Raw genomic sequence first — 27,928 nt, forward strand, 5'->3', positions numbered from 1 at the left:
AGGAAAATTCCGTTAAGCATCGACGGAGTGCCCTTTGTCCGCCCCTTCAATGGGGCTCTTTCTTTTCGCCGTGGGGAAGGGGCTGGCGGCCGCGGAGACGGCGGCGCGGGTGTGGGGCAGGGTGTGGGGCAGGGTGTGGGGCAGGGCGGGCAGCGCAGGGGCTGCGGAGCCGGGGGGCGGGGGGGTGGGGGGGGTCCGCGCTGCGGCGCTGCTGGCGGGGCCCGGCGGGCGTGGGTGGGGCGGGGGGAGGCTGGGCTTGGCCGGGGAGGCTGGTACCTCCCCCAGAAATGCAGCAATTCTCTCCCCTCTCCCTCTTCTCTCCGCGAGGTGGGCGCACTGCGATGGAGACGCGGCGCGCTCTGCCAGGGGCTTGCGCTGCCCGTCTGGTGACAGCCGCCGGCTGCTGACAGCCCCCCCCATCCCGGCCCGGCTCGCCCCCCGATCCCGCCGCGGGGGCCGGCGGAGCGGCGCGGAGCGGCGCGGAGCAGCGCGGAGCGGGCGGCGGGGCGTGCGGGCCCGCACCTCCCCGCAGCGGTGTCATGCCCCTGGGCAGCCCGGCGGGGAGCCGCTCGCACTGCGCCGGGGCGCGGAGGTAGCGGCTCGGAGCAGGGCCCCCCCCTCCAACCCCCCGCAGCGGCCGCCGCCCCTCGCCGGGCGCTGAGGTCCCGTCCGCCGGCCCGCCGCTCCCCCGCCCCGTCGGGTCTCTCCGTCCCCGCGGGCCCCCGAGCAGCGGAGCCGTCCCACCAGCCACCATGGCCACCCTCCTCCGCAGCAAGCTTTCCAACGTGGCCACCTCGGTGTCCAACAAGTCGCAGGCGAAGATGAGCGGCATGTTCGCGAGGATGGGCTTCCAGGCGGCCACCGACGAGGAGGCGGTGGGGTTCGCCCACTGCGACGACCTGGACATGGAGCACCGGCAAGGGCTGCAGATGGACATCCTCAAGTCCGACGGCGGCGAGGAGGGCTCCGAGCCGCCCCTGGAGGGGGACATCCACTACCAGCGGGACGGCACCGGCCCCCTGCCCCCCTCCGCCTCCAAGGAGGCGGGCGTCTGCTCGGAGCTCTCCGGGCAGGGCAAGCCCAAGATCACGGCCTGGGAGGCGGGCTGGAACGTCACCAACGCCATCCAGGTACGGCCGCCGTCGCCGCGCCGCCGCCGTCGGGCACCGGGGAGCGACCCCGCGCCCGGCCCCGCTCCCCGCTCCGCTCCCCGCCCCGCGCCCGGCTCGCCGGTAGCCCCGGGGTGATCGCAAGCCCACTTTGGGGGAAAAAAGGGAATAAAGGGGGGGGAAAAGGAAAAAAAAGAAGAAAAAAAATAGGGGAAAGATAGAGAAAAAATAGGGGGAGAAAAGGAAAAAAAAAAAGGAAAAAGAAAGAAAAGATAAAAGAAGGAAAGGAAAAAACCCTAACCCGCATCTCTGCTTTGCCCCCCAGCCCCAGAACAGGGCGCAGAGCCAGGGAGGGACCGGGCCTCCCCACGGGTGTCCCCATCGGACGACCCCAGCACATGGGCAGGGGACGAGGGGGGCCCCGGGGGGTGGCCGGGCTGGCGGTGGGGCTGCGCCGGGGTGGGCCCTGGCCGGCCTCTCCGGGGGGTCCCTGGAGCTGGGGGTCTTGGTGCACTGGGAGGGGCGGGAGACAGAGAGGGTAGAGACTGGGGCAAAGCCCGGGCGCCAAAACTGCGCTCGCTTGTTCTGGGTGCTCCGGGGTGAGATTATGTGGGTGTGCGTGAGTGTGCGGGTGTGATTGCGGGGGTCTGATTGGGGGGGGTGCTACGTCAGAGACAAAGGGGGTGTGTGCAATGGCGTGTGGCCGCGATTGCGTGGCGTGACTGTGTGACCGACTGCGTGGGTGTGATGGTGTGCAAGCGAGACAGCGAGAGTGCATGTGACTGCGACTGCGCGACTGCGCGACTGCGTGTGCCCGGGTACGGGCGCCCGCCTGGTCCCCTCCGTGAGACAAGCAACACGGTTTCCATTTTGTCTCTTTCTAGGGGATGTTTGTTCTGGGCCTGCCCTATGCCATCCTTCATGGTGGATACCTAGGACTCTTTTTAATAATTTTCGCTGCAGTGGTTTGCTGCTACACTGGTAAAATCCTTATTGCCTGTCTTTATGAAGAGAATGAGGATGGGGAGATAGTCAGGGTGAGAGACTCCTACGTGGACATAGCGAACGCGTGCTGCGCGCCCCGCTTCCCCACCCTCGGAGGCAGAATTGTGAACGTGGCTCAGATCATTGAACTGGTCATGACCTGCATCCTCTATGTGGTGGTCAGTGGGAACCTGATGTACAACAGCTTCCCCAACCTGCCCGTCTCCCAGAAGTCGTGGTCCATCATTGCCACGGCAGTGCTCCTGCCTTGCGCGTTCTTGAAGAACCTCAAGGCAGTCTCCAAGTTCAGCTTGCTCTGCACATTAGCCCACTTTGTGATCAACATCTTGGTGATCGCCTACTGCCTCTCCAGGGCACGCGACTGGGCCTGGGACAAAGTCAAGTTTTACATTGATGTGAAGAAGTTTCCCATCTCCATTGGCATCATTGTCTTCAGCTACACCTCTCAGATCTTTCTGCCTTCCTTGGAGGGGAACATGCAGAACCCCAAAGAGTTCCACTGCATGATGAACTGGACGCACATAGCAGCTTGCATCCTTAAGGGACTCTTTGCCTTGGTTGCCTATCTCACCTGGGCTGATGAGACCAAGGAAGTCATTACAGACAACTTGCCATCCACCATTAGGGCAGTAGTCAACATTTTCTTGGTGGCCAAAGCCTTGCTCTCGTACCCCTTACCGTTCTTTGCGGCTGTGGAAGTCCTGGAGCGGTCCCTCTTCCAAGATGGAAGCAGGGCGTTCTTCCCCAACTGCTACGGGGGTGACGGGCGGCTCAAATCCTGGGGACTCACCCTCAGATGTGCCCTGGTAGTTTTCACCCTGCTCATGGCTATCTATGTCCCGCATTTTGCCCTCTTGATGGGTCTTACTGGGAGCCTCACAGGCGCAGGGCTCTGTTTCCTGCTCCCTAGTCTTTTCCACCTCAAACTCTTGTGGAGGAAGCTCTTGTGGCACCATGTCTTCTTTGATGTCGCCATTTTTGTTATAGGTGGTATCTGCAGCGTCTCTGGGTTCATCCACTCTTTAGAAGGCCTCATAGAGGCCTTCAGAACCAACGCTGAAGACTAAGGAGGGGTCAGAGTCGGTTGCAGTAAGAGAATTGCATTGAACATCTGCATAGCCAAATAATTCTGCATCCCTTTAATGGAAAGAGTCATTATTTTCGTTACGTGCATCCAACAAATTCTATGTCATAGAATCTGCAAATTAAAGGAAATAAGAAGAGATTAAAGTGTTCGCCCTGCTGTCTTTTTAAATAGGCTAAGATTTAAATATATTTTTTTGTTATGTAGAATTTTTTGAAGGAAATTATCCGGTGCCCCACCCCTATCTCCTCACTCGTTGCCTGAAGCTTGGCCCCCCGCAAATGACCTGTTGGGAAACAGTTGCAGTTTTCAATACTCCTTACAGATATGCAATTCAGTGTTTCAGGAGCTGAAACACAGGTGCCGATCCGATGGGATTGGGTTTCTGCACTCACAGACGGAAGCAAACCAGCTGTGGGTGCTGGGAGCAGGGACCTTCGTTCTACACTGTGTGAGATGGATGTAGATGAGTCCTAGATTGTACGACCAGCCCAACAAGCCCAAGCAGCGGCTGATGACCAGCGATGCCAGTTACCTGCAATGTTTACACCATAGTCATGTAGATGTCAGGACTGCTTAATTCTTCCATCTGAATTCGCACCGGGGAACGGCGCTTCCCATTGAATACAATATTTTGCCTCTGGTTGAAATCGCAGACGTGGAGTCCACTTCTCGGTGACTTTTGTTTTGTTTTAATGATTGTTATTTCTAAACTATGAAAAGTTTAAAAAAATAATAATATATTGTTGGATTTGACATTGTTCAGGATACAGGAACAAAACAACAACACAATTCATTCTGTGCAATCTACCAGATCTGTGGAGCTGTTTCCAATGTACGTGTGGTGTCATTGTGGTCAATAAGATGAAAAATGTATATCAGAAAAAAGAAAAAAAAGTCTATCTTTAACATATAATGTGGTACATAAATATATTGAACAATAAAGAGAAAACATAGTCGATGAGGCTGGCCTGGTTCGTGGGGGGCTCGGAGGAGCTGGGCAGGGGCAGAGGGAGGTTCACCCTCCCCGTGCCCGCTTGCATCGGGGGGTACCGCACGGCCTCGGTGGTAACGGAGGGGCGACGCTGGGTTGTCACCGCCGGTGGGATTAAGCTGTTTGCAAGGACACTTATATTTTGGGAAGGGGTCGTTCTAGAGTTGGGAGGGGTGCTTTCACACACCCCCCCCCTCCCAGTTTTGCTTTACCCCGTAGCACTCAGCCCCCGGGGATGGATGGAGTTTGCAGATGTACCCCGAGATTTTTGTTCTTGGGAAGAAGGGGAAAAAAAAAACCCTTACAAACAAACAAATGCAGTGGAAGTGGGGGGGAAATAAACGAAATAATGGGCTGGGGGTACCCCCCGGCTTGAACCAAACTCCCTCTGCACCTGTGATCGAAAACACCTCGGTTTACACCGATTTAAAAGCCACAACAACTAATTCGTTGTCCGCCCGTTGCCGCTGCACAGCGGGGTTGGGGGGGGGCACCCACCGGCAGCGCTCCCGCAGCCCGGCTGCGAGAGACATCCCCGTGGGGCTCCTTTTATTGCCCCCAAATCGTGTCGAGCCCCGGTAGGGACTGGGGGTCCCCCCGCTCCTGCCCGGCCCGAGCTGGCGGAGCTGCCCCCGACGGCAGTGGGCAGCTCCGCAATGCGGTACCGGGGGGGGAGGTTGGCACAAGCCGGGGAAAGGGGCGGCGGGTGGGAGGGGGTGATGCTCCTTCCCGGAGAAAACAGCATTTCGGGCGGTTTCCCGGGCAGCCTCCGAAAGGAAAGCGCAGGGGAGCTCTGGGGCTTACTCCGTGTGGGGACAGGGACGTGTGGCACCGTGATGGGGCGCCTGTCCCCCGGATTAGCCGCGTTTTCCTCCTTGCCGGCCCCTCTTCCTGGGGGTATGCAGCTGTGCCCCACCTCCCCTCTCAACCTCATCCCTATCCCCATCTCTATCTTCATTCCTATCCTCATCATCTTCATCCTCACCCCCACCCCCATTGCTCCCCCCTATCCCCATCCCTACCTTCATCCCCATCCTCATCATCTTCATCCCCATACTCACTCCTATCCCCATCCTCATCTTTATCCCCATCCCCATCATCCCCATACTCACTCCTATCCCCATCCCCATCCTCATCATCTTCATCCCCATACTCACTCCTATCCCCATCCCCATCTTCATCCCCATCATCCCCATACTCACTCTTATCCCCGTCCCCTTCATCCCCTTCATCCCCGTCCCCACGCCTATCCCCATCCCCATCTTCATCCCCATCCCCTTCATCCCTATCCCCATCCCCTTCATCCCCTTCATCCCCGTCCCCACGCCTATCCCCATCCCCATCTTCATCCCCATCCCCATCATCCCCACACTCACTCTTATCCCCATCCCCATCCCCTTCATCCCCTTCATCCCCATCCCCACGCCTATGCCCATCCCCATCTTCATCCCCATCCCCTTCATCCCCATCCCCTTCATCCCCATCCCCTTCATCCCCTTCATCCCCGTCCCCATCCCCATCCCCACCCCCATCCCCATCCCCGTCCCCACGCCTGTCCCCATCCCCATCTTCATCCCCATCCCCTTCATCCCCATCCCCATCCCCTTCATCCCCTTCATCCCCGTCCCCACGCTTATCCCCATCCCCATCCCCATCCCCATCCCCATCCCCATCCCCATCCCGGTGCAGGTGATTACCCGCCCCACCGGCCGGCACCGGCAGCCGACCCGCCCTCTCCCCCGCCCGCCCCCCGATCGGGCCGCGGTGCCCGCTCGCAGCCCGGGGCCACGGCGGCGGCGCAGCGCCCTCGCCCGACGGCGCGGCGCGGCCCGGGAGCCACCGCATCCACCCGCCCGCGCTGCGGGGAGAGCGCCCGGCCGGCGGAGCTGGGCGAGGAGCTCCTCCTTCATGGGTGCCTGCTGCCTCCTCTCCTGCCCTGAGCTCTCCGCTCCAGCCCTGTTTTCTCCCTAGGGTGCTGAGCAGCATGGGAGGAGAGCCAGCCCATCCTCTCCCTGCCCCGTGCGGGGCTGAGACGAGCCCTCGGACCCCGGGAGGAAGAGGAGAGCTGAGGAGCCCTGGCAGGTTACCACACTCCTCTGCACACCTGTGGTTTGCATCGGCTTTGTGTGCGGTGGTTTTAGGGTCCTTTCCTCTCCCTGTGCCCCCGCGGGATTGCGGGCAGCGGACGGGGGCAGCCGGGACAGCTGCCATGGCCCTGCGTAGCGCAGCTTGCTCGCCTCTCCTTGCGGGCAGCTGCCTGTGCGTGGATGCGGGATGCTCACAGACTAACCTGTCCCGTGTCTTTGTGTTTTTCAGGGGCGAAAGGTTCTCTGGTTCAGGGCACATGATGACGGAAACCTTTTTAAGAAGCTTTAACTTTGCAGAGGTTTTAAACTTAATTCAGCATTTTTTTTCCCCTTGTGAACAGAAATGGCCCCTGCTTCGAGTGTATTCGGGGCTGTAAGATGATTTGTGCCTTTTTTGTAGCAGCGGGGGGCAAGTCAGGGCAGCCGAGGGCTCCTTGCTCGTTCCCCACCCCGTCCCTCAGGGTGCAGAGCAGGGGAGCACGAGCAGGGAGTGCCCTCAGCCCCTGCAAGGGCACCTCAAATCCCCACGTCCTGCCTAGGCACAGCCCTCCCAAGCCCCTGCTTCCCGGGGAGCGGAGATATTGCCCGGCCGGAGGGACTCTGCGGGGCATTTCTGCCTCCCCTGTGACGCCCGGCAGCAGGCTGTGCGGGTCCCAGGGATAACAGGGCACCTCAGCTTTTGGCTCGCTGTAGTTTTCAGCTGTGGTAAAGCCAGCGATTATCCAGAGAGCCCCAACAGGCTTTGTCTCGCTGTCAGTTCTGCTCAAGTGCTTTCGTCCGTGTTTCTGCCGGGTGCCAACGCACGCTCACGGCTGACGTGCAATGAGCTTGCGAAATGAGCCCGCTCAGCAAGCTGGAGCAATAAGCCGAGGCTTTGTCCTCTAAACTTGTCCGTGGCTGGAACGAGTGCAGCTGTTGGTGCAACCCTTGTGACTTGGGCTTGAAATCCAGGCAGCCCCCTCCGGCCTGCCGCAGCAGACATTTTGATGCTGTGCTGATGCTAGTGAAAGCATATGTGACCCCAGTGTTGTGGGAGATGTGCAGCCTTTAAAGCAGGGGATGCAGCGGAGTGAACAAAATAAACCCCAAAATAGCAGCAGGTTTAACTTGGACAAAACAGAAATCTTCTGAAAAGCCAGCACGATGGCAAAGTCTGATCTCTGTTCCAAATGGCTTTTGTCTGCAGCTTCATAGCTTCTGGTCATGTGCTGCAGCAATCCTCTAAATCTTCTCATTCTGAAAACGAGACAAACAAAGGCCCTCTCTGCACTAGCAGGGACCGGATTTATTCCTCTCTCTGTGTCTTTATAGTTCCTCAAGTACAATAGGGACCTCTATTTGGGTTCATTCCCCGAGACATCAAATCTCTGTTATCCTCATGCACCTGCATGGCTGTGCCGCCCAACGGGACCGTTGCTGGGAGCTGGAGCGAAGTGGGGGCTGAGCCCGTTCTTCTCCGTGTGCTGCCGCTGGTGCTGGAGCTCCCAGAGGGGCAGGTATGGCTCTGCCTTCTCCCCACACACATGGAGCTGGAGACCTTGGCTGTGGTGGCAGTTTGGTGTCTTGGCCTCATGAACCTTGGATGCTCCAAAACACGTATTCCAGACTGTTCCAGAAAATGCTTATTTTGATGGTGGCACCAATGTTCTCCATCATCTGATTTTACACATCTTTGCACCCATCTATGGATTCCAACGCCACCTCAGCTCACCCTTTTGCTTTTGTAATGGCCTTCCCAACCAGTGACCCTTTTTCTCTCTCCTCTCCTGGGATTCACAGGCCCAACTGCGACAGACATGTGCCGATGGCGAGAGGTCAGTAGTTTGACGAATGCTCGAGGAATTGTGCCGCCATTCGTGTTTTCTCAGAGCTGTGGGACCTATCGACCAACTACATCGTGGTCCACTCCCACGAGAGCGGCAGGTGCAAAAGGGCTTTTGGGGGTGAAAGAAACCTTCCTGGGTAATCAGAAAATGCCTCCTGCATATGAAGTTTGTATTTTGGGTGAGCTGGAGGCTCCACCAGTGACCAGCAGTGACTCCACCAGCACACTCAGCCACCAAACCGTTGTTTGGGCACCCAGTCACGCAGGGATGTGGTGACCACCGATGCTGAGCACCTGCAGAGGGGAAGGGAGAGGAACAGGGAGCAAACAGGGGAGGGGATGAATGGAGGGCAGTAGGTTTTGGCTCCAAGAGGGCTCCCCCAGGCTCAGCTCTGATGTGCCCATGGGGCTCAGTCCTCATCGGCTGCTCAGGTGCTTGTTCCTGCATACGTGCGGCCCGGGATGGGGAGCGTGGAGCCAGAGCAGGGTCACCCAGGTGGGGTTGTGGGACTGTCACACCTGCAAAGTTCAAGCATGTAAAAGTCCCTGGATCTCCCGCCAGGGGACGAGGTTCCACCTCGCCCAGCTCCTTCCTTGCTGGCAAGCTCCGTGGATTGCTGGTGGATCGGCAATGGGTCATGTCCACATCCTTGTGAATGTGGAGGTCTTGCTGGCGTTTGGGAGGTGACCCATGCTTCATTACCTCTGGTAGGACTTGGCATGTGACCTGGCACAGCCTCCGGCGAACAGAGCACTTTGTTCTGACCCTTTGCACTTCCCTGCCGGCAAGTTGCCCTCTAATCCCCCCCAAGGAGGGATTTTCCTCTCCCACCGCGGCTCCCCGTGCCTCGGTCCCCTTGGAGAGCGCTGGCGGGGTAATCATTTACTTCCTGCCACAAGCCACTCCTTCGGACTTTTCCTTCGACCTTCAGACCGAATCGCCAAAATAAAAACAACGGGAGGGAGAACGGTACATGCTGCTTCCCGCAGCTGGAGCGTGGCAGTGCCCGCTGGCCCTGCTGCCGGAGCCCAGGAGGCCCGCTCCCCGCGCCTCGCTCTCTGCAGGTAATGCCGATTTGCTTTCTCTGGGATGATCACGACTTTCCCTTCTCTTAATGAGGACTTAAATCCGTTTGGGAGAAGCAGAGGTGAAGGACTTGTCCCTTGCTGCCAGGGACCCGGCTGGCCGCAGGAGAGCTGCTCCCCGGGGGTCTGGCTCAGGGTCAGCAGCTGGAAGCGGAGGGGGTTTGAGTTCCAGCAGTGGGTTTGTTTCCCAGCTGTGGAGGAATCCAGAGAGGAGAAGAGCAGCCTTCTTGCTCCCCCTGGAAATATTGTACTAGGTGGAAAGGTTTCTTGCATTAACCGTGCCTCCCCCCCAGGAAACTCCCATCACAAGGAGCTTCCATCACCCCGCTTGCGTCCGCAGCCCCACATCAGCTCACCTCCCTGGGTGAGCTCCCACGGGGAGCAGCCACAAGTGTTTCTGACCCTGGGTAATTTCAGGAGCTGGCAGATCAGCAGAGGTAGTCGGTGACCAACTGTGTCGTCCCCCCTCCATGTTCCTGAGCCACCTGCATGGGGAAAGGAGGCCTGGGCTGCACTGAGCTTTTGCAGCCAGCACCAGAAGGGTGAGGTTTGCACCAGAAATTTCAGGTCGTTTTGGCTGTGGTCTCCTGGGCTGTGTCTCTGTGGCCAGGCTGGGCCTGGCGAAGCTCAGGGGTGCTGCGTCCAGCATCCCTCTAAGAGGGCATCCCCCTAAGAGGGCATCCCCAACTCCCTCGCTGGCAGGACAGGGAGGGCTGTTCCTGCTCAGTGCCGGAGCAGGGGAACAGAGATGGGCTCAGCAGATTTCAGCACAGAGCTGCTGCTCTTGCACAGGGACTCACGGGTCCTGACAACGCCTTGAGCAGCGTTTGGCCCAGTTTGGTCTGGGCTGCCCACTGGATCCAGTCTATATAGCTCTGCTGGAGACAATCTCTGGCTGTGCCAGGACCAGTTGCCTCCCAGGTTTTGTATGTGGATAAAAAGGGGTGAAAACATGCATCCCAGGCCATGGAGCTGGCAGCTCTCGGGGACGGGGATGGGATGAGGATGGAGCAGGGCAGAGGGGAGGCATTCCCAGGGATGCTTTGCCCACAAGCTTTCCTAACAAACCCAGCGCCGTGCCAGCAGCGAGGGGCCTGGTTTTGGGCAGCGCAGCTTTCCGAGCCGTCCTGCTCAATCCGGCTGGGAAACTGCCTCTCTGCCCTTGTCCCCGCCAGGCTGGTCACACTCGGGGCTTGAGCTGTGGGTGGTGGCCCTGAGTGTGCACCCTGCGTCAGGCTGACTGCGCTGCAGCAGAAAAGAGGCGCTCACCCCCCAAAAACAGTTGGTTTTTCTTTAAGAAAGGCTCTAAAACATAGGCTGTAATGTGTCCTGAAGTGCTGCTGAGAAGGAAAGGACAGCAAGCAGGAGAATTGCACCTTCCCCAAGGACAATGCTGGCCAGCCAGGAGAGGAAGGGTCGCTTAGAGTCAGGTTGCTTCCAACTTCATGTTATTTATTCACTGAGACTGTGCCTACACTTAAAAACCACTTGGGAGCAAGAAAGTCCCAGCCAACTAATTTAATGGCAATAATAAAATCAGGCATTTATTCCTCTGAAGATGTAAAGGCTTTAAAAGAGATCAGTAATATTCTGCCACATTCAGATTTGTAGAAATGGAGGCACAGAAAGTTGCAAGAGTTTCTCAAACTCACTTTAGCTGTCCTTCGGAATAAAAACCTGATCCCAAGCAGCCACCTCTTGGCTCCTTTCACCAAAACATGTGAAACTTCCCAGCACCCATTTGGGACCCCTTGGCAAAATCAAGGGCAATGCCTGAAGCAGAGCCCTGGCTTTTTGAAGATAAAACAAAAATGTAGAAAGGGAAAAAAAAGAAAAAAAATATTTTAAAGAACCCCAGTCATCACCAATAGTCTATTTAGTCTTTTATGAATCCTCTTAAGATGAAGAAATAGGCTCTGACCTTTTAAAGAACTATCCTATCCTATCCTATCCTATCCTATCCTATCCTATCCTATCCTATCCTATCCTATCCTATCCTATCCTATCCTATCCTATCCTATTCCTACCCTATCCTATCCTATTCCTACCCCACAGAGATAACTGAGTAGCCAAACATTTCAGGTTACCTTTCACTGCAGGTCGATGGAAACTTGCTTTGTGCTCTCTAGAGAAATATTTGTTTTAATCTTATCTGGACCCTTCCCTGCAATTCCGATTGCTCAGGACTGTGTCGTTCCACTTCAGTGATACTTTTATGATTATGGTTATGGATATTGCTAGATAGGGAGATTAAGATAGTACACCTTTCCCTATAAAAGAGCATATATGCATAGCATGTAAGATGATATAATATATATAGAGAGGGGTACTTTTCTGCATGTAGAGGCAACAGACTGGACCTGTTGTCCGCTGGATGTATCCTGCCCCAGAGAGGCTGTAAATGTGGCTTCCCCGGGGTGAGCGGCACTGGCCAGGGCTGGCCCCGCCGGGAGGGACCAGGCTCGACCACAAAGGACCATGCAGCCCTCGACCCCTTATAGGGCTCGGGGAAGTGAAGGCAGTTTCTCTGCCTCGGAGGGGAAAGGAAAATGTTTGCAAGCACAGGCAATGTCCGGAGGCTCTGAGCTGTGCCAGCACTGCTGAAAAAAATCACCTTTCTGCGGCCAGGACTTGCTCCCACCATGGTCTGCCAAGTCCAGCCCAGGCAGGAGACATGCACAGAAGGGGTTAAATCACCCGAGAGCTGCTCATCACCGCTGAACCTAGGTCCAGCCAGAGGTTTTCCTGGCATATATGTGCTCTCTGGAGGGCAGGGAAACACCACCCCCCACAGAGAAGACCAGCAACGCTGGCAAAACCCAACACGGACACCAGCAGGCCTCCGGCTCTACTAGAATTGTTTAATTTTGTTTAGGAGTGTGTGGATGCTGGGAGAGGAATGGGCCAAGCCCAGTCCCAGTGCAGGGCCATGCCCTGCAGTACCTGTAGGGATGCGTGCCTGTATAATGTATGTGCCTTGCAAGCGCTCCCACGTCCAGCAGCCCCTTCAACGTGGCACTAATGTGTCCTGTCATGGGCAAGGGGCGAGAGCTGCTGCAGGCTGCTGCTGGACGTGGCCGTGGGCACAGAGGGGCAGGGCAAGGGGGAAAGACTCACCTCTTGCACATGGGGAGGGCTGCCCGGGTGGGCAACATGCTGGAGGCTAACCCTGCTCACGTCTACCTGTCCCACCCATGCCTTCCATCACGGGGAGAAGCGCTCACCCAGGGCACCTCTCCAGGGAGGGTCACGGGGCTCTCCTGGGCAAAGCCCTCTGCAGCTGCCCCAGGCATCCGGTGTTTAATCCCCAGGTGAGGACCTGCCCCATGCTGGGGATTTACTGGTGGTCCGTGTGTCCCTGTGCTTCCAGGGAATGTCTTCTCCTGTGCCAGGGAGCCACCAGTGCCCGGGAGCCACCAGTGCCAGGGCAGTCACTCTGGGTACAGGGAGGACGAATTGGGTCTCAGCTCCACAAAAGCATCAAACAACAAAATCTTTTCCCGAGAGCAGAAATCTGTGAATTTAACAGTTGTAGGGAAAATTTCTTCTGTTGTACAGAAGTCAAACAGCCAACCAGTACCACCCAGCTCTCTTCCAGTGCCCTCCATCTGCCAGTCCCAAAGCACTTTCCAGAGGACTGCAAAGAGGGACACTGGAGTGGTGGCAGAACACCCCGATGATCTCCACCAGACGGAGTGCCGGTGGGTGCTGGCCAGACGAGGGTCAGGGAGCTGGCCCTGCATCCCAGAGCGTGCCTGGCTGGCGGGCAGCCAGCACTACACCCGAGGGCTTGTTTCTCCTCTTACGCCTGTGCCCTTCACCTTTGCAGCTGGAGAAACATCGGGGCTCTGCGTGCTCTGCTTCCCGAGGACACCCAGTGCTGGTCGCTGAGCTCCTGCCCCAGCCATAAGGAGAAGGGACTATTTCGGCTGGCTTTATGTACGTGGCCTGGATGGAGCCCTCCTCCACTGCCCTGGGGAAGACGAAGGGTAATGCTCCTGGCTGGTACGGTGTCACTAACCCCCCGGGGATGGTGAGGACATGGAGGAGGCTCTCCCACGGAGGTGTCCCGCTGGCGCTGGGCTGCGGCGCAGCTGGCAGAGGGCAGAGCCCCGCTGCACGCCTTGCGGCTGGGCTCCAGGCTGGCTCGTGCCACAGCCCAGCCTCGCAGGCACGGCCGGCTGGGGCTCACCCTTCCCAGCAAGGGCTGCACGGAGCCCAGCTCCCATGGGATGCGCAGGGGGCCCAGGAGGTGGTTGTGTGCAGGGGGGGCGGCAGCTTCGCATCGCACGCCTGGCCCTGAGCTACAGCCAGCACGTGCATAGCCCTTGAGTGTCAATGACCCTTACAAACAGTGGGGGCAGGATGGGCAAAAGCAACCCAACCATTGCCTATCATCATCACTGGCCACACTCCAGATTAGATATTTTATGTATTCTAGCTGGTAAAAATTTTTCCTTCCAGGATCCTTCTGCTTTCTTTTCTTCAGATAGAAAATGGGTTTTCAATTAAAGATGACTTTCTGTGGAAAATAAAATCAAGTAGATTTTGTTGATAATACTGAGGTTTTTATTGAAAGAAACAAAAGCAGAAGATACTGATTTGAAAATGTAAGTTAGGTGCCAAAAGTATTCTGAAACTTGACCATTTCAATGCAAGTAGAGGCAAAACAAGAGAAAATAAAAACATAACAGGAGATATTCTGAGAAGCTGACAATGCTAATAGCTTGAGGATGTTGGGTGAGCAAAAAATTCAGGCTTTGACCTGAGAAAGAACGATATTTCAAGCAACACACTGCTTCCCCTCTCTCGTTACACACGGCAACGAGCACGTTGGTTGTTTCAGATGTTTTCCTCCTGGTAGCTGTAGTTTGGGGTTACGGACCTGTCCCACGGCGACCAGCCTCTCCGCTCCCCCAGGGAAGCTGGATTTTCTCCTGCTGCAGCTGCACACAGGAGATTTTATAGGAAACGACAACGGAAGCAAAAAGAGAATGCTTTATTTTTAATGAAGAGAGAGAGAAGGCACCAGTCCTCCTCCAATGTCTCCTTTTGGTCACAGCTTAGTCTCTGTTCTCTCAAATCACTGCATGCCTCCGACACCAGGTTTTCCCCTCCACACATGTTTATGTTTCCATTTAATACTGCTGCAAAGCACCAGTCTGGCTGCCCCGGGCTGCAGTCTTCCCAGGGCTGCTGGAGGATGCTGGAAGGAGCAGCTTCTTCTGGGTTTGACCTGAACCAAACAACAGTTTGGACCTTCCTCCAGACCACAGGAGAGTGGACAAATTTCTAGCTTACTACCATGTGTAAAAAATCATTCTGAACACCTGAGATGCTGGCCAGGATGTAATTGGCTCCTACCCACCACCTGCACCCCTCCCTCCTCATCCAAAACTACCATCCCCACCTAAACTCTCACTCCTTGGGTATATCTAGCAGGTGTCTCTTCATTTTTTGCAGCTGATCAGCTTTTCCTGCTCCCCTTAAAGGGCTGCAGCGAGGCAGCAGCAGGGGTATGGTTACTTTGAGAGGGTGGGGGTGTTCGTGGGCTAAATGAACTGCTGCAGGAAACAAAGCTATTCCCTTCTGAGTTTTAGGAAGGAGCCTTGGGCTTCTGGTCTGGCAGGGCAGGCTGGTGCCAGGATGGGAAATGCAGGGAATGTGGGGTCTCTGTGCTTGCTGGCTGTGGACTGCTTCCCCTGCTTCAGGACACAGCCTCTGCTGGTAGATGTGCTCCCAGGTGTGTTTGATGCTTTGTTCTCTGTTTTCATGGGATTATTTTTTGCAAAATGCTGCAAGCTTTAGTCACCTGCTGGGTTTTTTTTCCAGCTTTGCATGTAGTTTTTCTCTAAAATCTGGAGGGTTGCCTGTCTGTGGGCTCCAGCTTGCTCAGAGCCAGGGCTGCTTGGCTGGGGCTCCTGCTCTGGTTTGCAGTGTCCCTGGGGTGTAGGGGAAATGATCCCCAAGAGAAAATTGGACAAGCCAGGAGCTCTGCAGAGGGCAGCTAAGAAAGCTTCCCCCAGTGAAGAAGTCCTTTAAAGTCTTTCCTAACCTTTTCCTGGACTTGCTGTGTGCTGTAGTGTCTCAGTGTGAATGGAAGTGGAGCTCAGTGCTGGCCTGGAGCTATCTCTTAGATCTGTAGCAGGGGAAAGCTTGAGCTTTTTATTTTTTTTTGCTAGTAAAAGTATGTGTTTGCAGGAGTTCTCCTTCCCATCTCCCCCTGTGCTCCTTCTCTGAGCTGAAACTGGGGCATCTCCCCCTTATGCTGTGTGCAGCCCCTGTGCTGGATGAAAGCTGTGGGCTGCCTTAGGTGCCCCTCTCTCAGCCTTGCCCCTCCAAACCCTGTGCTGCTTCCAAAACGTCGCCTGCTGTCCCAGTGACAGCTTGCCAGGCCTCCTTGCCTCTCCATGCTGGCAACTAGCCCTTCCCAGAGCGGGATAGGACGAGGCACTTGCTCGGAGGGGTTTGCAATCTAGGTTAGGTAGGAAACGATGCCGAGAGCGGTGACATCAGGGAAGAGGGTGGGAGGCAGCTTGCAGATGACGAGTCTATGAGGTTGCCTCTCCGTGCAAGGTACGCGTTGCATTAGTAATGTGTTTGTAGCAAATAACGCTGGGCTAGCATGGGAATGTGGGTCACTGCTGGCAGAACTGTTGAAGGAAGAGGGAGCTGCTTGTGCTGGGAAGAAAACGTATGTTACTGAGGGATGTTTGGTGGGGGGAGATTTAGCTGCAGTAACTACTCTAACTTGTAAGTAGCAGCTTTATGTTGTGCAAGCGGGTGCCTGGGGGATGCCTCTGGCCCGGGCATTGGGGTGAAATGGTCTTTGAGTGGGGTGTGGGGTGCAGTGGTTTCTTCCTGGTGTGTAATAGTCACATCATATCAGGAAACTCTTAGTCTTGCTTGCTGATGCTCTCTGTGGCCCTGGCTGTGCCTGGAGCATCCTTGCTGCCCCAGCAGGCACAAGGAGGGATGCAGCCGGGCATGTACAACCAAGGATTCCAGCGTATTTTCGTGACCTATTTCTGATTCTGTTGTTCAGTGTGTGTGTGCGCTCAGGAAATCTTTGTGCTTTAGGGGGAGTAGGGTTTGTTAGTGGTAAGGAAAAGCCTGTTTGACTGCTCGTGAGATTTAAAGTAGAAACTAACCTGGCTTTGAAGGTGGACTCAGGCTGGGGAAGGTGGCTCTGAGCCTGAATAGGAAGTGATACGGGATGGGGATATACGCATCCTAAAATTATGCATGGTACTTCAGTGCAGGAAGACAGACTCTTGCCTCAGAGCAAGTGCATTCAATGAAACAGCTCCGCTGCAAAACACTGCCCTTGGTCAGCAGGGACTTGTTGAGTAGCTTCACTTCCAGCAAAGAAGCAGTGGAGCAGAATGGGGCTGGTGGAGGGAAGCATGAATGGGCTGCCAGGCTGTGGCCCTGGAAGAGCTGCACAGCCTTTGCTCAGCAGCGATGCTCCTGCCTAGCTGCAGGTTGTGGAGACCTTGCTAAAGCAGCCTTGTCCAAGCCTCTCTGAGCACGTCAGGAACTTGTCCTGCATCGTGTGCTGCCAGCAAATACCTCTGAGCCAGATGGATATGTTTCCATGGCTTGCCCACGTGCTCCCCAAGATGCCCAAGCTGTAACATGCTGATCTGTGCCTGAAGGGAGTCTTTTATATTCCCCTGACTCCGGGATCAGAAAAGTATGTATGGCAGCAAGCTGCCCCTGGGGCCAAAACCGAGCTTGTGAGGGTTCAGATTTGGAGGGCAGGGCTGATGTCCCTCTGCTGTGACCATGATATCTGGCTGGTCTGTCGAGCAGCCTGTGGGACAGATGCAGCCCTGAGGCAGGCGTTGGATGACCTTCAGTAGACCTCGGTGAGCCAGGGAGAGCCAGACTGCTGGGGAAATAAGGACTATGCCCAGTGGGAGGAGGTGGGGATTGATCTGTCTGGGTGCTGCCTGCATGCTGTCCCTAACTGGTGGGTGCCTGCTGGGACAAGCTCTGGTACCTGCTGCAGGGCAAAGTATTGGACAAGGTCAAGGTCTCAGACCAGCCTGATGTTGTAAGCTCACTCGCTGAATGGTTTGTGGGATTTTTCTTTAAATTCCTGCTTTTTCCTCCCTGTCATTATTCAGTGACTCTAAAACCACAGCCTGGCTTATGTGTCCTCATCAAATCTGCTCCCAGGTCCCAGAACTGCTGGTGGAGCCCGGTTCTGTGGTTCTCTGGAGTGTGCAGGTCCCTCCATCTGGCAGATCTTAAGACCTGTGCAGGAAGGGCTCTGTAAATGGGCTTGTGTTTACTCCAAACTTGTCGTTGTCCTACAGACTCCTTGCCTGGGGAGATGGGGTTTGGCAGCTGCCAAGTCCTTGGTCTGTAGAAGAGCTATTCAGGATGAAAACTTGCTTGTGTCTACAAAGGCACATTTTTTGGGGGGGGGAGTGGTGGTGGTGGGGGGTGGTGTAGGTTTCTGTGAATGTTTCGATTATTTGTCTTGCCCTCCAGTAGCAAAACTAGGGCTGAGCCAGGGAGCAAGACTGAGTCTTGGAATATTTTTGTTATCTGCTCCTAAGCAAAACAAGGAACTCCTCCATACAGGTTACACTTCTCAGGCTTTTCTCTTGCTCCATCTGTGCTGGGAGGAGCAGGCTCAGGACTTTGCCTCTCTGCAAAGGGAGAGGTGATGATGATGGGTGGTGGCAACCACCTGCACGGCTGAGCAGCAGGGATGCTCCATGGTGGGGAATCCCAGCTTTTGGCACTGGCTGCGTGTCCTTGGGCAAGTCACTTACTTGCTGCGATGTGTGTGTGCTGGCTTACCTCCTGCATGGCCCTGAAAGGTTTCATTCATGTCCCTAATTACTCGCAGAGTCCTGAATGAAAGGGGCAGTGGATGTGCCAAGCGCATGACGTATCCCAGTACAACATCGTCCTTGTGAGCACTCTCCTTGTCCCTCCTGGGGACCCAGGGGTGGCTCAGGGAGGCTTGACGGTGGTGCTTTAGCTTGAGTCCCCTCTGCCACGGAAGAGAGTGTCTGTTTTGTGGCACTTCTCCCCGTCCTGTGAGCTATTGAGGGCTCCTGGCTGGGGTGGGAGGGGAGCTGTCCTGGTTCCTATAATTTCCTGGTTATTTTGGTATGTGGGTGGAAGGGGGAGGAGGGCAGCTGTGGAGAGAAGAGCAAGGTCAGTGAAGAACAAACATGCCTCTGTGCACTTGTGATCGCGCCGCCAGCTAATCGGCTTCGGTGCTCCAACTTTCCTCACAGAACTCATCAAGCACGGCCGCGAGAGGATAGGACAAACCATCAAGGCCTCCGGCTCCAGGCTCTGCTCGTAGTGAGTATGAAAGCCTCCCAGTGGGATGAGAGCCCTTTAAAAGCTCAGTCTGATAACCCTGGGCTGGCTCTGCGGTGAATGGAGCTGGCTGGCACCGGCCAGATGTGGGCAGTCCCCGGGGACAGCCGCCAGCACCCGCTGCTGCCTGGCATCTTCTGCCATGGTCAGCCCAGCCATGGAGGAGGGGGGCTCGGGGGTGGCTGTGGGTCTGTGCCTGGCCGTGCATGGGGACGGAGAGGGGGAGCACCCACAGGTGAGATGTGGGTGAGGCTGGTGGGATCTTTGGGCTCCCTTCTTGGAAGGGTGGAGGGTGGCTGGGGGGGATGGAGCCTTCAGAGTCTCCCTGTGGTGTATGAGAGCTTGGTGGGGCTGAGGGGGGGATGGACAAAGCGCTCTGGGGCAGGGGAGAAGGGTACAGAGCTTTTTTCATCTCATCTCTTTAATCCTGGCTTTTGCAAGGAGTGTGGGGGAACCCTTAAAACCAAGGGGAGGAATCCCTGGGGTGGCAGGACCCGTCCCTCCCCAGTGATGCTTGAGCAGGGTGGGTCTGAACCAACAAGCGCTGTTCAAGTCCAACTTCTCCAGCCCCAGCAGCAGCTGCACTGGGTAGACAAGAGCTCTGGAGCCCTGTGCTTTAATGTCTCTGCTCACTGAGCCCGCCCTGGCTGCCATGCCCAGCCTCTCTTCCCCACAATGTCAACAGCCCTGAACTGCTCTGCTCTGCGCTGGCCTTGGGGAGCAGCCTCTAACTGCTGCCAGCCCAGCTGGACTTGCCTGGCTGCCCTGCAGGGACACTCGCTGGGTGCTGCAGTATCCCTGTGTGGTGGGGTGGGAGCTGTGTCTGCCTCGAGAGGGAGGGGTCTGGCCATGGACAGGAGGGCTGCAACCTTGTCTGGCCCTGATGCTGCATTGCTGCTTGGGCTGTGCTGGCCTTCATGTGTTGGTGCCTTGACCAGCTTCTGCTATTGCAAATCAAGGGCTAACTGTGGCATTTAATATACTGGTGCTTGTACAAATCATTCATGCACCCAGGAACTCTTCCCCCCCCCCCCCCCCCCCCCCCCCACCATCTCTTGCTGGTGTGCACCCACTGTCCCCTTCTTCCTGCAGTGCATGTGCACCCCTACCCCTTGGGAGCAGCAGTGCTACCAAGGGGGCAGCCAGGGAACTCAGCTGAGGTCTCCTCTGAGGGTGCACTGGGGTCTGTCCTGGTCCCTCACAAGTTAATGGTGTGAAGCTGTTTCTTTCTTGGTTTTTGTTTTCAATACTGGGTTCTTCTTTTTCCCAAGTGCTGAACGAGTTGCTTTTTTAATGGATCGTTCTCGGAGCCCGGACAAAAGCACCCAGGTGAGATCATGGCTCTGAGATGGCAAGTCCTCACCATTGGGATGAAGAGAGGGGCTGGTGTCTGTAGGAGAAAAGTTAAGGACAAGAGCCTGTGTTAGTCTGCTGGGAGGCTTACTACCGCATTGTCCCTGTGAGTGATGCTGGGTGGAGAAAAAGGAGAACAGAGAGGCCCTATATAGCCTTTTGGACAAGGCATAATGTTCCCAGAGTCTGGGGAGGGGAAGATTCCTGGGGTGCAGGAAGAGGAGGAAGACCATGTGTGTCTATGTATGTACCTCCTTCTCATTGGGAAGAGGGCTGAGCACCCCTGTGGTGCTGGGTGTTATAAGGCCACTTCCAAGGCTCCAGACTTGGCAGTTTTAGGGGTTAATGGGAGTGGGCAGAGAGCTGCAGGGTTTGGGGAGGATGCTGATGTCCTGCTGCAGATGTGTGCACAGGGCTTCTTGCCTAGCACAGGCAGCGGGGAGCGCCTTGTTGTCTCAGTGCTGGGGTGAGCAACTGAGCCATGAAGTGCCTTTCTCCTGTGGCAGCACAGCAGGTCTTGAAAGCCTCAAGTCAGAAGCCAAGCAGTCTTTTAGTACTCTCTTCTTCTTTGTGCAAGTATGGGATGAGACTCTAGCTTAGTACAGCCTCCAGCTCTACTATTGCTTTAGTGCGTAGCTCTGTTCTCCCTTTCCCCAACTTAGTTTACCAAAGCATCCACCGTGTCTTTTGCTGATGGGTGTTTCTCAAAGGCTGTGGGTGTTTCTCAAAGGCTCTGTGCAAAGCGATACCGTAATGAGGAAGAGAAAGCACAACCTGCAGTGTGGTCCTTGTGACTAATATTATTGTTATCCTCTCTAGCCTCCAACGCCAACTGACAACATCAACCTTGGACCTTCCGCTAACCCAAAGTAAGCTCCCTGCAAAAGCCAGGTAGGGTGTGGAGCGTGCAGTGAAGAGATCTAGCAGGGGAATGCAGTTGGTCCCTGTGTCTTGCAGGGGTGGTGTCTGCAAAAGTCCTAACAATTACATTGCTTGGCCTTTAACACTGTGTGTATCACCAATGCACCAGCTTTCAAGACATTCAGCTATAGCTGGTCCCTGTTATCATAATCATCCTCTCCTGTCTATGTCTGCAGCCCCTTGTCCCATTTCTCTTGACAGGTAGTAAGGGAAGATATTCCTCATCACTGCTGACTCCCTGACTATCTTCCTCCAGAAATAGGGATAAACTGTGTCCCCTGTAAAGGTGCCACTTGGTCCAGACAGGTGCTTTCATCTGCTGCCGTGTTCAGCAGGTGGATTGCTGAGGGATTGCTCATCCTCTGCCGGGTGCACCGGCATACACAGTGTGAATCCTCTGCCTGCTGGAGTGAGGGTCACCCGTCCAGTACCCTTTAACCCCTTTCACAAACACTCACGTTTCCAAGAAGGATCTCTGCTTTGATGGTTGTGCTGCTGTTGCGTGTTTCTCTCCTAGAAACATTAACTTGCTTCATTCTCACTCAACAGTGCCAAGCCAACAGACTTTGACTTCCTGAAGGTGATTGGCAAAGGAAGCTTTGGAAAAGTAAGTGGATTTGTACAGGTGGGCTGTGCTCTTTAGAGGCAGCTTGGAAAGAGACTTCCTTGCTGAAGGAGTTTCTAGCTGTGTCCTTTGCTTGCACCACTTTGGAGGCATTTGGCCTCAGTGGGACTGAGACCAGATGAGCACTGAGATAGGGTTTTCATAGTCCATTCTTACTTAGAGAGGCTGCAGGACAGCTCAAAGGACAGAATTGTGAGGTGTTTCATGCTCAGGGTGGTGATGGTGAGGAGCAGTACTGGATTCAAAATAAGCCTTAGACTTCTTCAGCTAGCAGAAGATCTCTAGACAAATCTGTACCTTGTGAGATAGTGAGGATCCACTTTAAATGGGACTATCCCCAAATGCTCCGAAACTACTTTCTACTGGGTGTGTAAGAGATGTATGTGGAGATGTTGCGTGCCTTTTTCTGGCAATGAGAAAGTGCTGGGAAGTCAGTGGGCTTGACCTTGGTCTTTAAAACTTTGTACCTGACCCTCTGAAGCTGTACTCTGTGTATAATGACTCACAAGAGTGTTGAGCTAATGAGGAAACACTAACCAAGTGGCAGAAGGCGAGACTGAAACCTGTGACCAGGACCTTCTGTTGCAGGTTCTCCTGGCCAAACGCAAGTGTGATGGGACTTTTTATGCTGTGAAAGTCTTGCATAAGAAAACCATCCTAAAGAAAAAAGAGGTATGTTTGCTGTCCTTGGCTACTTCTGCAAATAGCGGTCAGTGTATGAGCAATCCTGGTAATGCAATTGAGGTGTCTTGTGGCTGAGTGAGCATTCACTCAGGCAAGTCAAGTGTTAAACATGGATTTCTTGGTGCCATGGGAAAATGAAGAAGAACTGAGATTAATCAGATTAGAGAGGAGAGAGTGGTTCCCCTTCTGGGGCTGGAGATGACCCTCTTGGGCTCACAGCTTCCACCTGTTTTCAAAACAGCAGTGAGCCCATATGGTGGACTGCACCAGACCCTGGCCTGCAACTCTAATGCCTTGCTTACTTCTTGATAGCAAAACCACATCATGGCAGAACGCAACGTACTCCTGAAAAACGTCAAGCACCCCTTCCTTGTGGGACTCCATTACTCCTTCCAGACTTCGGAGAAGCTTTACTTTGTGCTTGACTATGTAAATGGGGGAGAGGTGAGTGCACATACAGGCTTTATTTTAATCCTCTGTGTGATCCTTCCCAAACATGCTGTGCTAGTGCCTAAACCTCCTTCTTGTCAGAAGATAATAATGTTGAATTATAATGTTGCCTTGACTGCTAGCAAGGGCCAGCTAGGAGTGGCTGGCATGCTATCTCACCTGTAAGTTGAATGAAGATCTTGCTGGATATGACCTGTGTCAGATGATTCCCAAGGCAAGGACACTGAGAAAAACACATGCTTGGGGCATTTAAAAATCCTGCGGAGAATATGGGAAATGCTGATGTTGGTGAGGTTTAGGCAAAACCCACCTGTGGGCCACTCTGGATTCCAGTCTAGTGCTTGGGTGATTCCATTGCAGCATGTTAGACTTCTTTTTCCATCCTGTAGAAGCTCCTCTTTCTTCAGCTGTCTTTTTCTGTGCTATCTGAAACTGGCTGGGTGATATTGTTAACACGGATGTCTTGTCCAAGTCTAATTCATAAGGGGGATCTTAGTGGGTTCAGCTCTGTGCATGTACCACTCTTCATGGCCATACTACAGCCTGTGTGTTGTAGCAAGCTAGAAAGCTTAACTAGATCAGCAGATGACCGGTTTAGGGACAATGAATTAAGTGAGATGCTGACGTAAGAGGAGGACAAATGAAGCAATTTCTGGAAAGGTGTTTAGATTGCTTAAAGTCATTTGGTTTGGATTTATTTGGTGCTGTTCATGTGCCACTTGCTGCAAATTGGTTTTCACTCAAGTAGCTAGCTTTCAGGCTTGCTCCAGATATCCTTCAGCTTTCTAGAGAAGAAATGATCAACCTTATGATCTGTTTGTAGCTATTCTTCCACTTGCAAAGGGAGCGCTGCTTTCGTGAGCCCCGGGCCCGATTCTATGCTGCAGAAGTCGCTAGTGCAATTGGATACCTGCATTCCTTAAACATCATTTACAGGTAAGGCCCGTCTCCCGCTGGGGAGCACAGGGGCACCAAGTCTGCCCAGCCAGGCTGTGTGCAGTGCTGGGGAGGGGAAAGACGACTTCTGGGGCCGTGCAAAATGCAGGACCGGAGTAGCTGAAGAATCTCCTACCCCAGACAAGACAGTGCGCTGCTGGCATTTTACCCTGCAAGAGGGATGCTGTCTGCATGGGAGCTGATAGACAATAAATGCTCACAGCCTGACACTGGGAAGGAGAGTGGTTGGGTGAAAAGATCTAAAATAAACCTGGCACAAGAAGGAAAAAATTGTCTCTCAGTGCCAATTTATGTACAGGTATGCAGGGAAATGCAGGCTAACACCTGATCCTGTATGACAGCAGTCTTTGTGTTTGCCTATGCTGTATGTTGATACCAACAGTGATGGGAATCTGCACTTTGGGAAGGTCTTGGTGAAATGGATTGGGAAGTTTTGTTAGCTCCTGTTCTTACTGATGCTGTTTCAGATGAGGCTTTTCTAAATATCTGGCCAAATCTGCTCAAACAGCACTCTTCTGTCTTGCAGGGACTTAAAACCTGAGAACATCCTCCTGGATTGCCAGGTAGGTTCACAGATCATACTGCCTTTCTTCTGACTTTAAAAGCGTCAGGACTATAAACAGAGGGCTATGGTTCTGCAAGCTGGGCTATAGCTCACTTCATTGCATGGATTTTGTATGTATGCACCACTGCATTTCAGTGCTGATCCTGCAAGAGGGAGTGAGCCTGCTCTCTGCAGAACTGCACGCTGGGGCCCTCCCGGCTTGTTCCCAAAAGCTGGGACCAGACTCGTGGGCAGGGATCAGGGATGCTAAGAGCAAGTCACTGCTGCTACTCTGGTGGGTGACCACCATATAAACTGGCTCTAGGACAAATCAGTGGCAAAGCACCGCAGTGCTGGATCTCTTCATAGCTATGCAGCTGTAGTTGAATTTTAAAAAAAAAAAATCTAGACTCTACTTTCTCTATAGGCTCCTGTACTTATAGTATAGGATATCAAGAAGGTGAGGGAGGGGAAGCAGATGAGCAGTGGGGAACTTAAAACATATGTGAGATGTGATGTGAAGGCAATGCTTGGAAAGCCTGTCTCCTCTCCAGAAAGAGTGGCCCAAGCTGAAATTTCTCTCTCTGCTTTAGGGACACATAGTATTGACAGACTTTGGACTCTGCAAAGAAGGAATGGAGCAAGAGGAGACAACTTCTACTTTTTGTGGTACTCCTGAGGTACAGCGTGTACTGGGGTTTCACTGTGACCTGGGGGCTGAAAGCCTTCGGAGACTTGCTGCTCTGGGCCTCAGACTTGTGTGGGTGCTCAGCATCTCAAAACACGAGCTCTGGGAATTAGACTGTCTTGGGCTCTTTGAGGTTGTCAGCCCAGACAACCAACTAGTTGGAGTTCAGATAAGACCTTCCCTACTCAGCAGGGACAGTTTTACCTGTAACAGCTAATTAGTACTTTAAATTTGCTGTGCTCTCAGGGGCAGGGATCCCTGCACTCAGAAATGGCCAGTCTTGTGAAAGTGGGGCTGTTCCAGGTGGCTGTGGAGACAACCTTGGCCCTGGGAGCCCATGAGCAAGCCTGTGACCAGGCTGTTTACCTGCTCTGATACCCTGAAGCCGCCGACCAGGGAGCCTGCTGGTACTGCCATGCACAGGACCTCGTTGTGCCCTTCTGCGTGTCCTTGGTATGCAGGAGCTGCAAAACACCCTGTGCAGAAGAGAGGAGCAGGCTCTGCTCTGGAATGTGAACACTGCTTAGGGGGGAGGAAATACCTTTTCTCCAATGCACCTCAAATACGTTTTGCTAAAAACTGTCTCCAAGTTGGCTTATTGGAGGCTTTTTTCCTGCTCCTTACTGAGCTGGGGATTTTGGTAGCTCTTTGGCCTAGGTAATACAGCTGTCCGGCTGCCCTTTCTCACGTAGCTTGAAGAAGGAACTGTAAACAAGACACCTTTCAGCATCCAAGCTCAGTAGAAGCAGGCAGGAATTTCCTGGTGCTAGCCCTTGGCTTTCAGTGGGGACCACTTATGCAATAGTACAGCATGAACAAAGCAGGAATGTTTGAGCTTTGTTTTGTGTTTTTAGTGTGTGTTGATTTTTTTTTTTTCCCTTTCCTAGATAGGGAGCCTGATGGTACACAGAGATAATCCTGTGTGAGACCAGGCTTGACATGCTGCTTGTTCTGCAGGCCACTTGAATTCTTCCCTGTTGCTCCTTGGTGGTTACTGGTAGTTTCACTGAGTTGAACAGACTTAACGGGACTGAAAACTGCAGCTTTCTCAAAACTACATGAGCCTCTTAGAGGTGTAATGTGTCAGTGCAGGACAGGTTTGCTGGCTGAGTCATGATGGGTGGTAAACACTTGTACAAGTCCTCTATAGGAGGAGAACCTTCTTTAGCCCTGAAAAACACTTTGGGGGTTTTGGTAGGTCTCTTTCAAACTCATTGCTCTGAAGCAAGTGGAGAGTCTATCAAAGCATAGTAGGAAATGCATCTCTGTGATTCCTAATGCATTTGCTTAGCTTGAATTGCAGCCAGGTTTGTGTACGTATGAGGACAAAGCCCTTCCTTTTATAATTTGACTCAAATATTTACTTCTGACTCTTCCCAGTACTTGGCTCCTGAGGTGCTAAAGAAGCAGCCGTATGACAGGACAGTAGACTGGTGGTGCCTAGGAGCTGTACTCTACGAGATGCTGTTTGGACTGGTAAGTTGGAAGCTGTGCATTTTACTCTGCATGGTGGAGAACTCGTTTTTGAAAGTTGTGATGTGAGGTTGGTCTGGTGTTCGGTAGCTGACACAGACAATCGAATCCTGAATTAGATGTCCTGTTTCAATTGTACCATTGCCCTTTGAACAGAGAGATATCTGTTTGATATCTGAGATATGGCAGGTCTCCCTCACCTACTTGCTGCAGGACTTGCTTCAACCTGCGATGTGTAGTTCCTTATGGTAGCTCATGTTTTACCTGCTGCTTCTCCTCTCTTTCAAATTAGCCTCCTTTTTACAGCCGGGATGTGTCGCAAATGTATGACAACATTCTGCACAAGCCACTCCAGATCCAAGGAAGCAAGACTGTGGCAGCTTGTGACATCCTCCAAGGACTTCTCCACAAGGACCAGAAGAGGAGGCTGGGTGCCAAGACAGACTTTGTAGGTGGCCTCCATTACAATCAGGAGGGAGAATGGATAGGAAACCTTTCTATTCTGAGCCTTTCTTTAGTGATAACAGCACTGCCTTGGAAAAAGCTTTCCATACAGGTTGATGTCTCTCCAGCCTCCTAAAAGGGGCTCATGGGGTTGACTTGGATTTCCAAAGGGAAAGGTGTGGTGACAAGCTAGGACACAGTGTGTGTGATGGTGTCATCTCCCTTCAAGGGATTACTGGACCATGACCCTCATGTATTGAGGATTTGCTACATGGGCCCTACATGGATGTGTGGTAGCTCCAAGTCTTGCTTCAACCACTTAATGCTATGAAACCAGCTGGCAGGTGCTGGAAAAGGAGGGTTGGCAGAAGAATGACTCTTTTTTTGTCCCCCACTTTCTATGCAGCTTGAGATAAAGAACCACGTATTCTTCAGCCCAATAAACTGGGATGACTTGTACCACAAGAGGATTACTCCTCCATTTAACCCCAATGTGGTAAGTGAGTATTTCTGTTGGTATCTATTATATAGTGGTACAAAAGGAATCCTCTCCAGATGTCTTATGCTGACACTGAGGGATGCTGAAGTGCAGGTTACGAACTGCAAATGCAGTGGTGACAACGCACTTGGAAAAGCAGCTGAGTTAGACTGTCCGAACACAAGTGGTTGGCCGGGGTCTGCTCACTTGAAATGACTATGTGTATCTCTGCTCCTTGGCTTAGGCCGGTCCAGCTGACCTGCGACACTTTGATCCAGAGTTCACCCAAGAAGCGATCTCCACCTCCATCACCCACACGCCTGACCTAGCAGCCAGCAGCTCCAGTGCCTCAGATGCATTTTTAGGATTTTCTTATGCACCAACTGAAGAGGGCATCTAGGTTTTATAAAGGCTTCGAGAAGCCAGATTTTAACTGAATGTGTTTTTATGTTTTGGTTTTTTCTTTTTTTGAAAGGATTGGTCCTTTGCTCATGGTTTAAGGAAATTGGGACTAATACACTAACTGTCTGGGATGGAACAGAGCTCTTAAGTTTTGCTGTTTGGTGGATTTCCCTCTAAATGACTGTTCCCCTGGCAGGGAAAGTGGGACACTGATGATTATTATTTTCCCACGAGTGTCTTGTGCTACTTGGCAGAATTGTGTTCACTCTGTGGTTGTATTTATGGTTGAGGTATGTACTATCATTTCACATCAACAGCTGTATCCCTCTAACGGGCCACTTCTTTTTTGGTGGAGCTAACTCTGCTAG

General features: G+C 53.6%; 2 protein-coding genes across 3 annotated transcripts; both read left to right on the forward strand.

Moving 5' to 3' along the window:
* The first annotated feature begins 752 nt into the window (after positions 1-752).
* On the forward strand, positions 753-3,198 carry SLC32A1 (solute carrier family 32 member 1). The gene is made up of 2 exons (XM_059827304.1): positions 753-1,130; positions 1,994-3,198. Exons 1-2 carry the CDS (start codon positions 753-755, stop codon positions 3,179-3,181), a joined length of 1,566 nt encoding a protein of 521 aa, XP_059683287.1. The 3' UTR covers positions 3,182-3,198.
* Positions 3,199-13,127: 9,929 nt separating this feature from the next.
* Positions 13,128-27,558, forward strand: SGK2 (serum/glucocorticoid regulated kinase 2). 2 transcript variants are annotated; one of them, XM_059827140.1, is made up of 14 exons: positions 13,128-13,179; positions 18,454-18,523; positions 19,813-19,870; positions 20,714-20,763; positions 21,365-21,422; positions 22,029-22,112; positions 22,437-22,568; positions 23,398-23,510; positions 24,058-24,094; positions 24,669-24,755; positions 26,144-26,239; positions 26,529-26,684; positions 27,087-27,176; positions 27,403-27,558. In XM_059827140.1, exons 1-14 carry the CDS (start codon positions 13,128-13,130, stop codon positions 27,556-27,558), a joined length of 1,239 nt encoding a protein of 412 aa, XP_059683123.1. The 2 variants fall into 2 exon arrangements, with proteins under 2 accessions (XP_059683123.1, XP_059683122.1); XM_059827139.1 differs by lacking the exon at positions 13,128-13,179 and adding an exon at positions 14,747-14,933.
* Positions 27,559-27,928: the final 370 nt, after the last annotated feature.

This window comes from Gavia stellata, chromosome 20 (genome assembly GCF_030936135.1).
Source record: "Gavia stellata isolate bGavSte3 chromosome 20, bGavSte3.hap2, whole genome shotgun sequence".
NCBI lineage: Eukaryota > Metazoa > Chordata > Aves > Gaviiformes > Gaviidae > Gavia > Gavia stellata.

Excerpts from the sequence above, each read along its gene's own strand:
- SLC32A1 (XM_059827304.1), top strand. The coding sequence starts at position 753 with ATGGCCACCCTCCTCCGCAGCAAGCTTTCCAACGTGGCCACCTCGGTG. Across the intron at positions 1,131-1,993 it reads ACGTCACCAACGCCATCCAG|GGGATGTTTGTTCTGGGCCT; the intron begins GTACGGCCGCCG and ends GTCTCTTTCTAG.
- SGK2 (XM_059827139.1), top strand. The coding sequence starts at position 14,747 with ATGAACTGCTGCAGGAAACAAAGCTATTCCCTTCTGAGTTTTAGGAAG. Across the intron at positions 19,871-20,713 it reads GCCCGGACAAAAGCACCCAG|CCTCCAACGCCAACTGACAA; the intron begins GTGAGATCATGG and ends TATCCTCTCTAG. Across the intron at positions 24,756-26,143 it reads CTTTTTGTGGTACTCCTGAG|TACTTGGCTCCTGAGGTGCT; the intron begins GTACAGCGTGTA and ends GACTCTTCCCAG.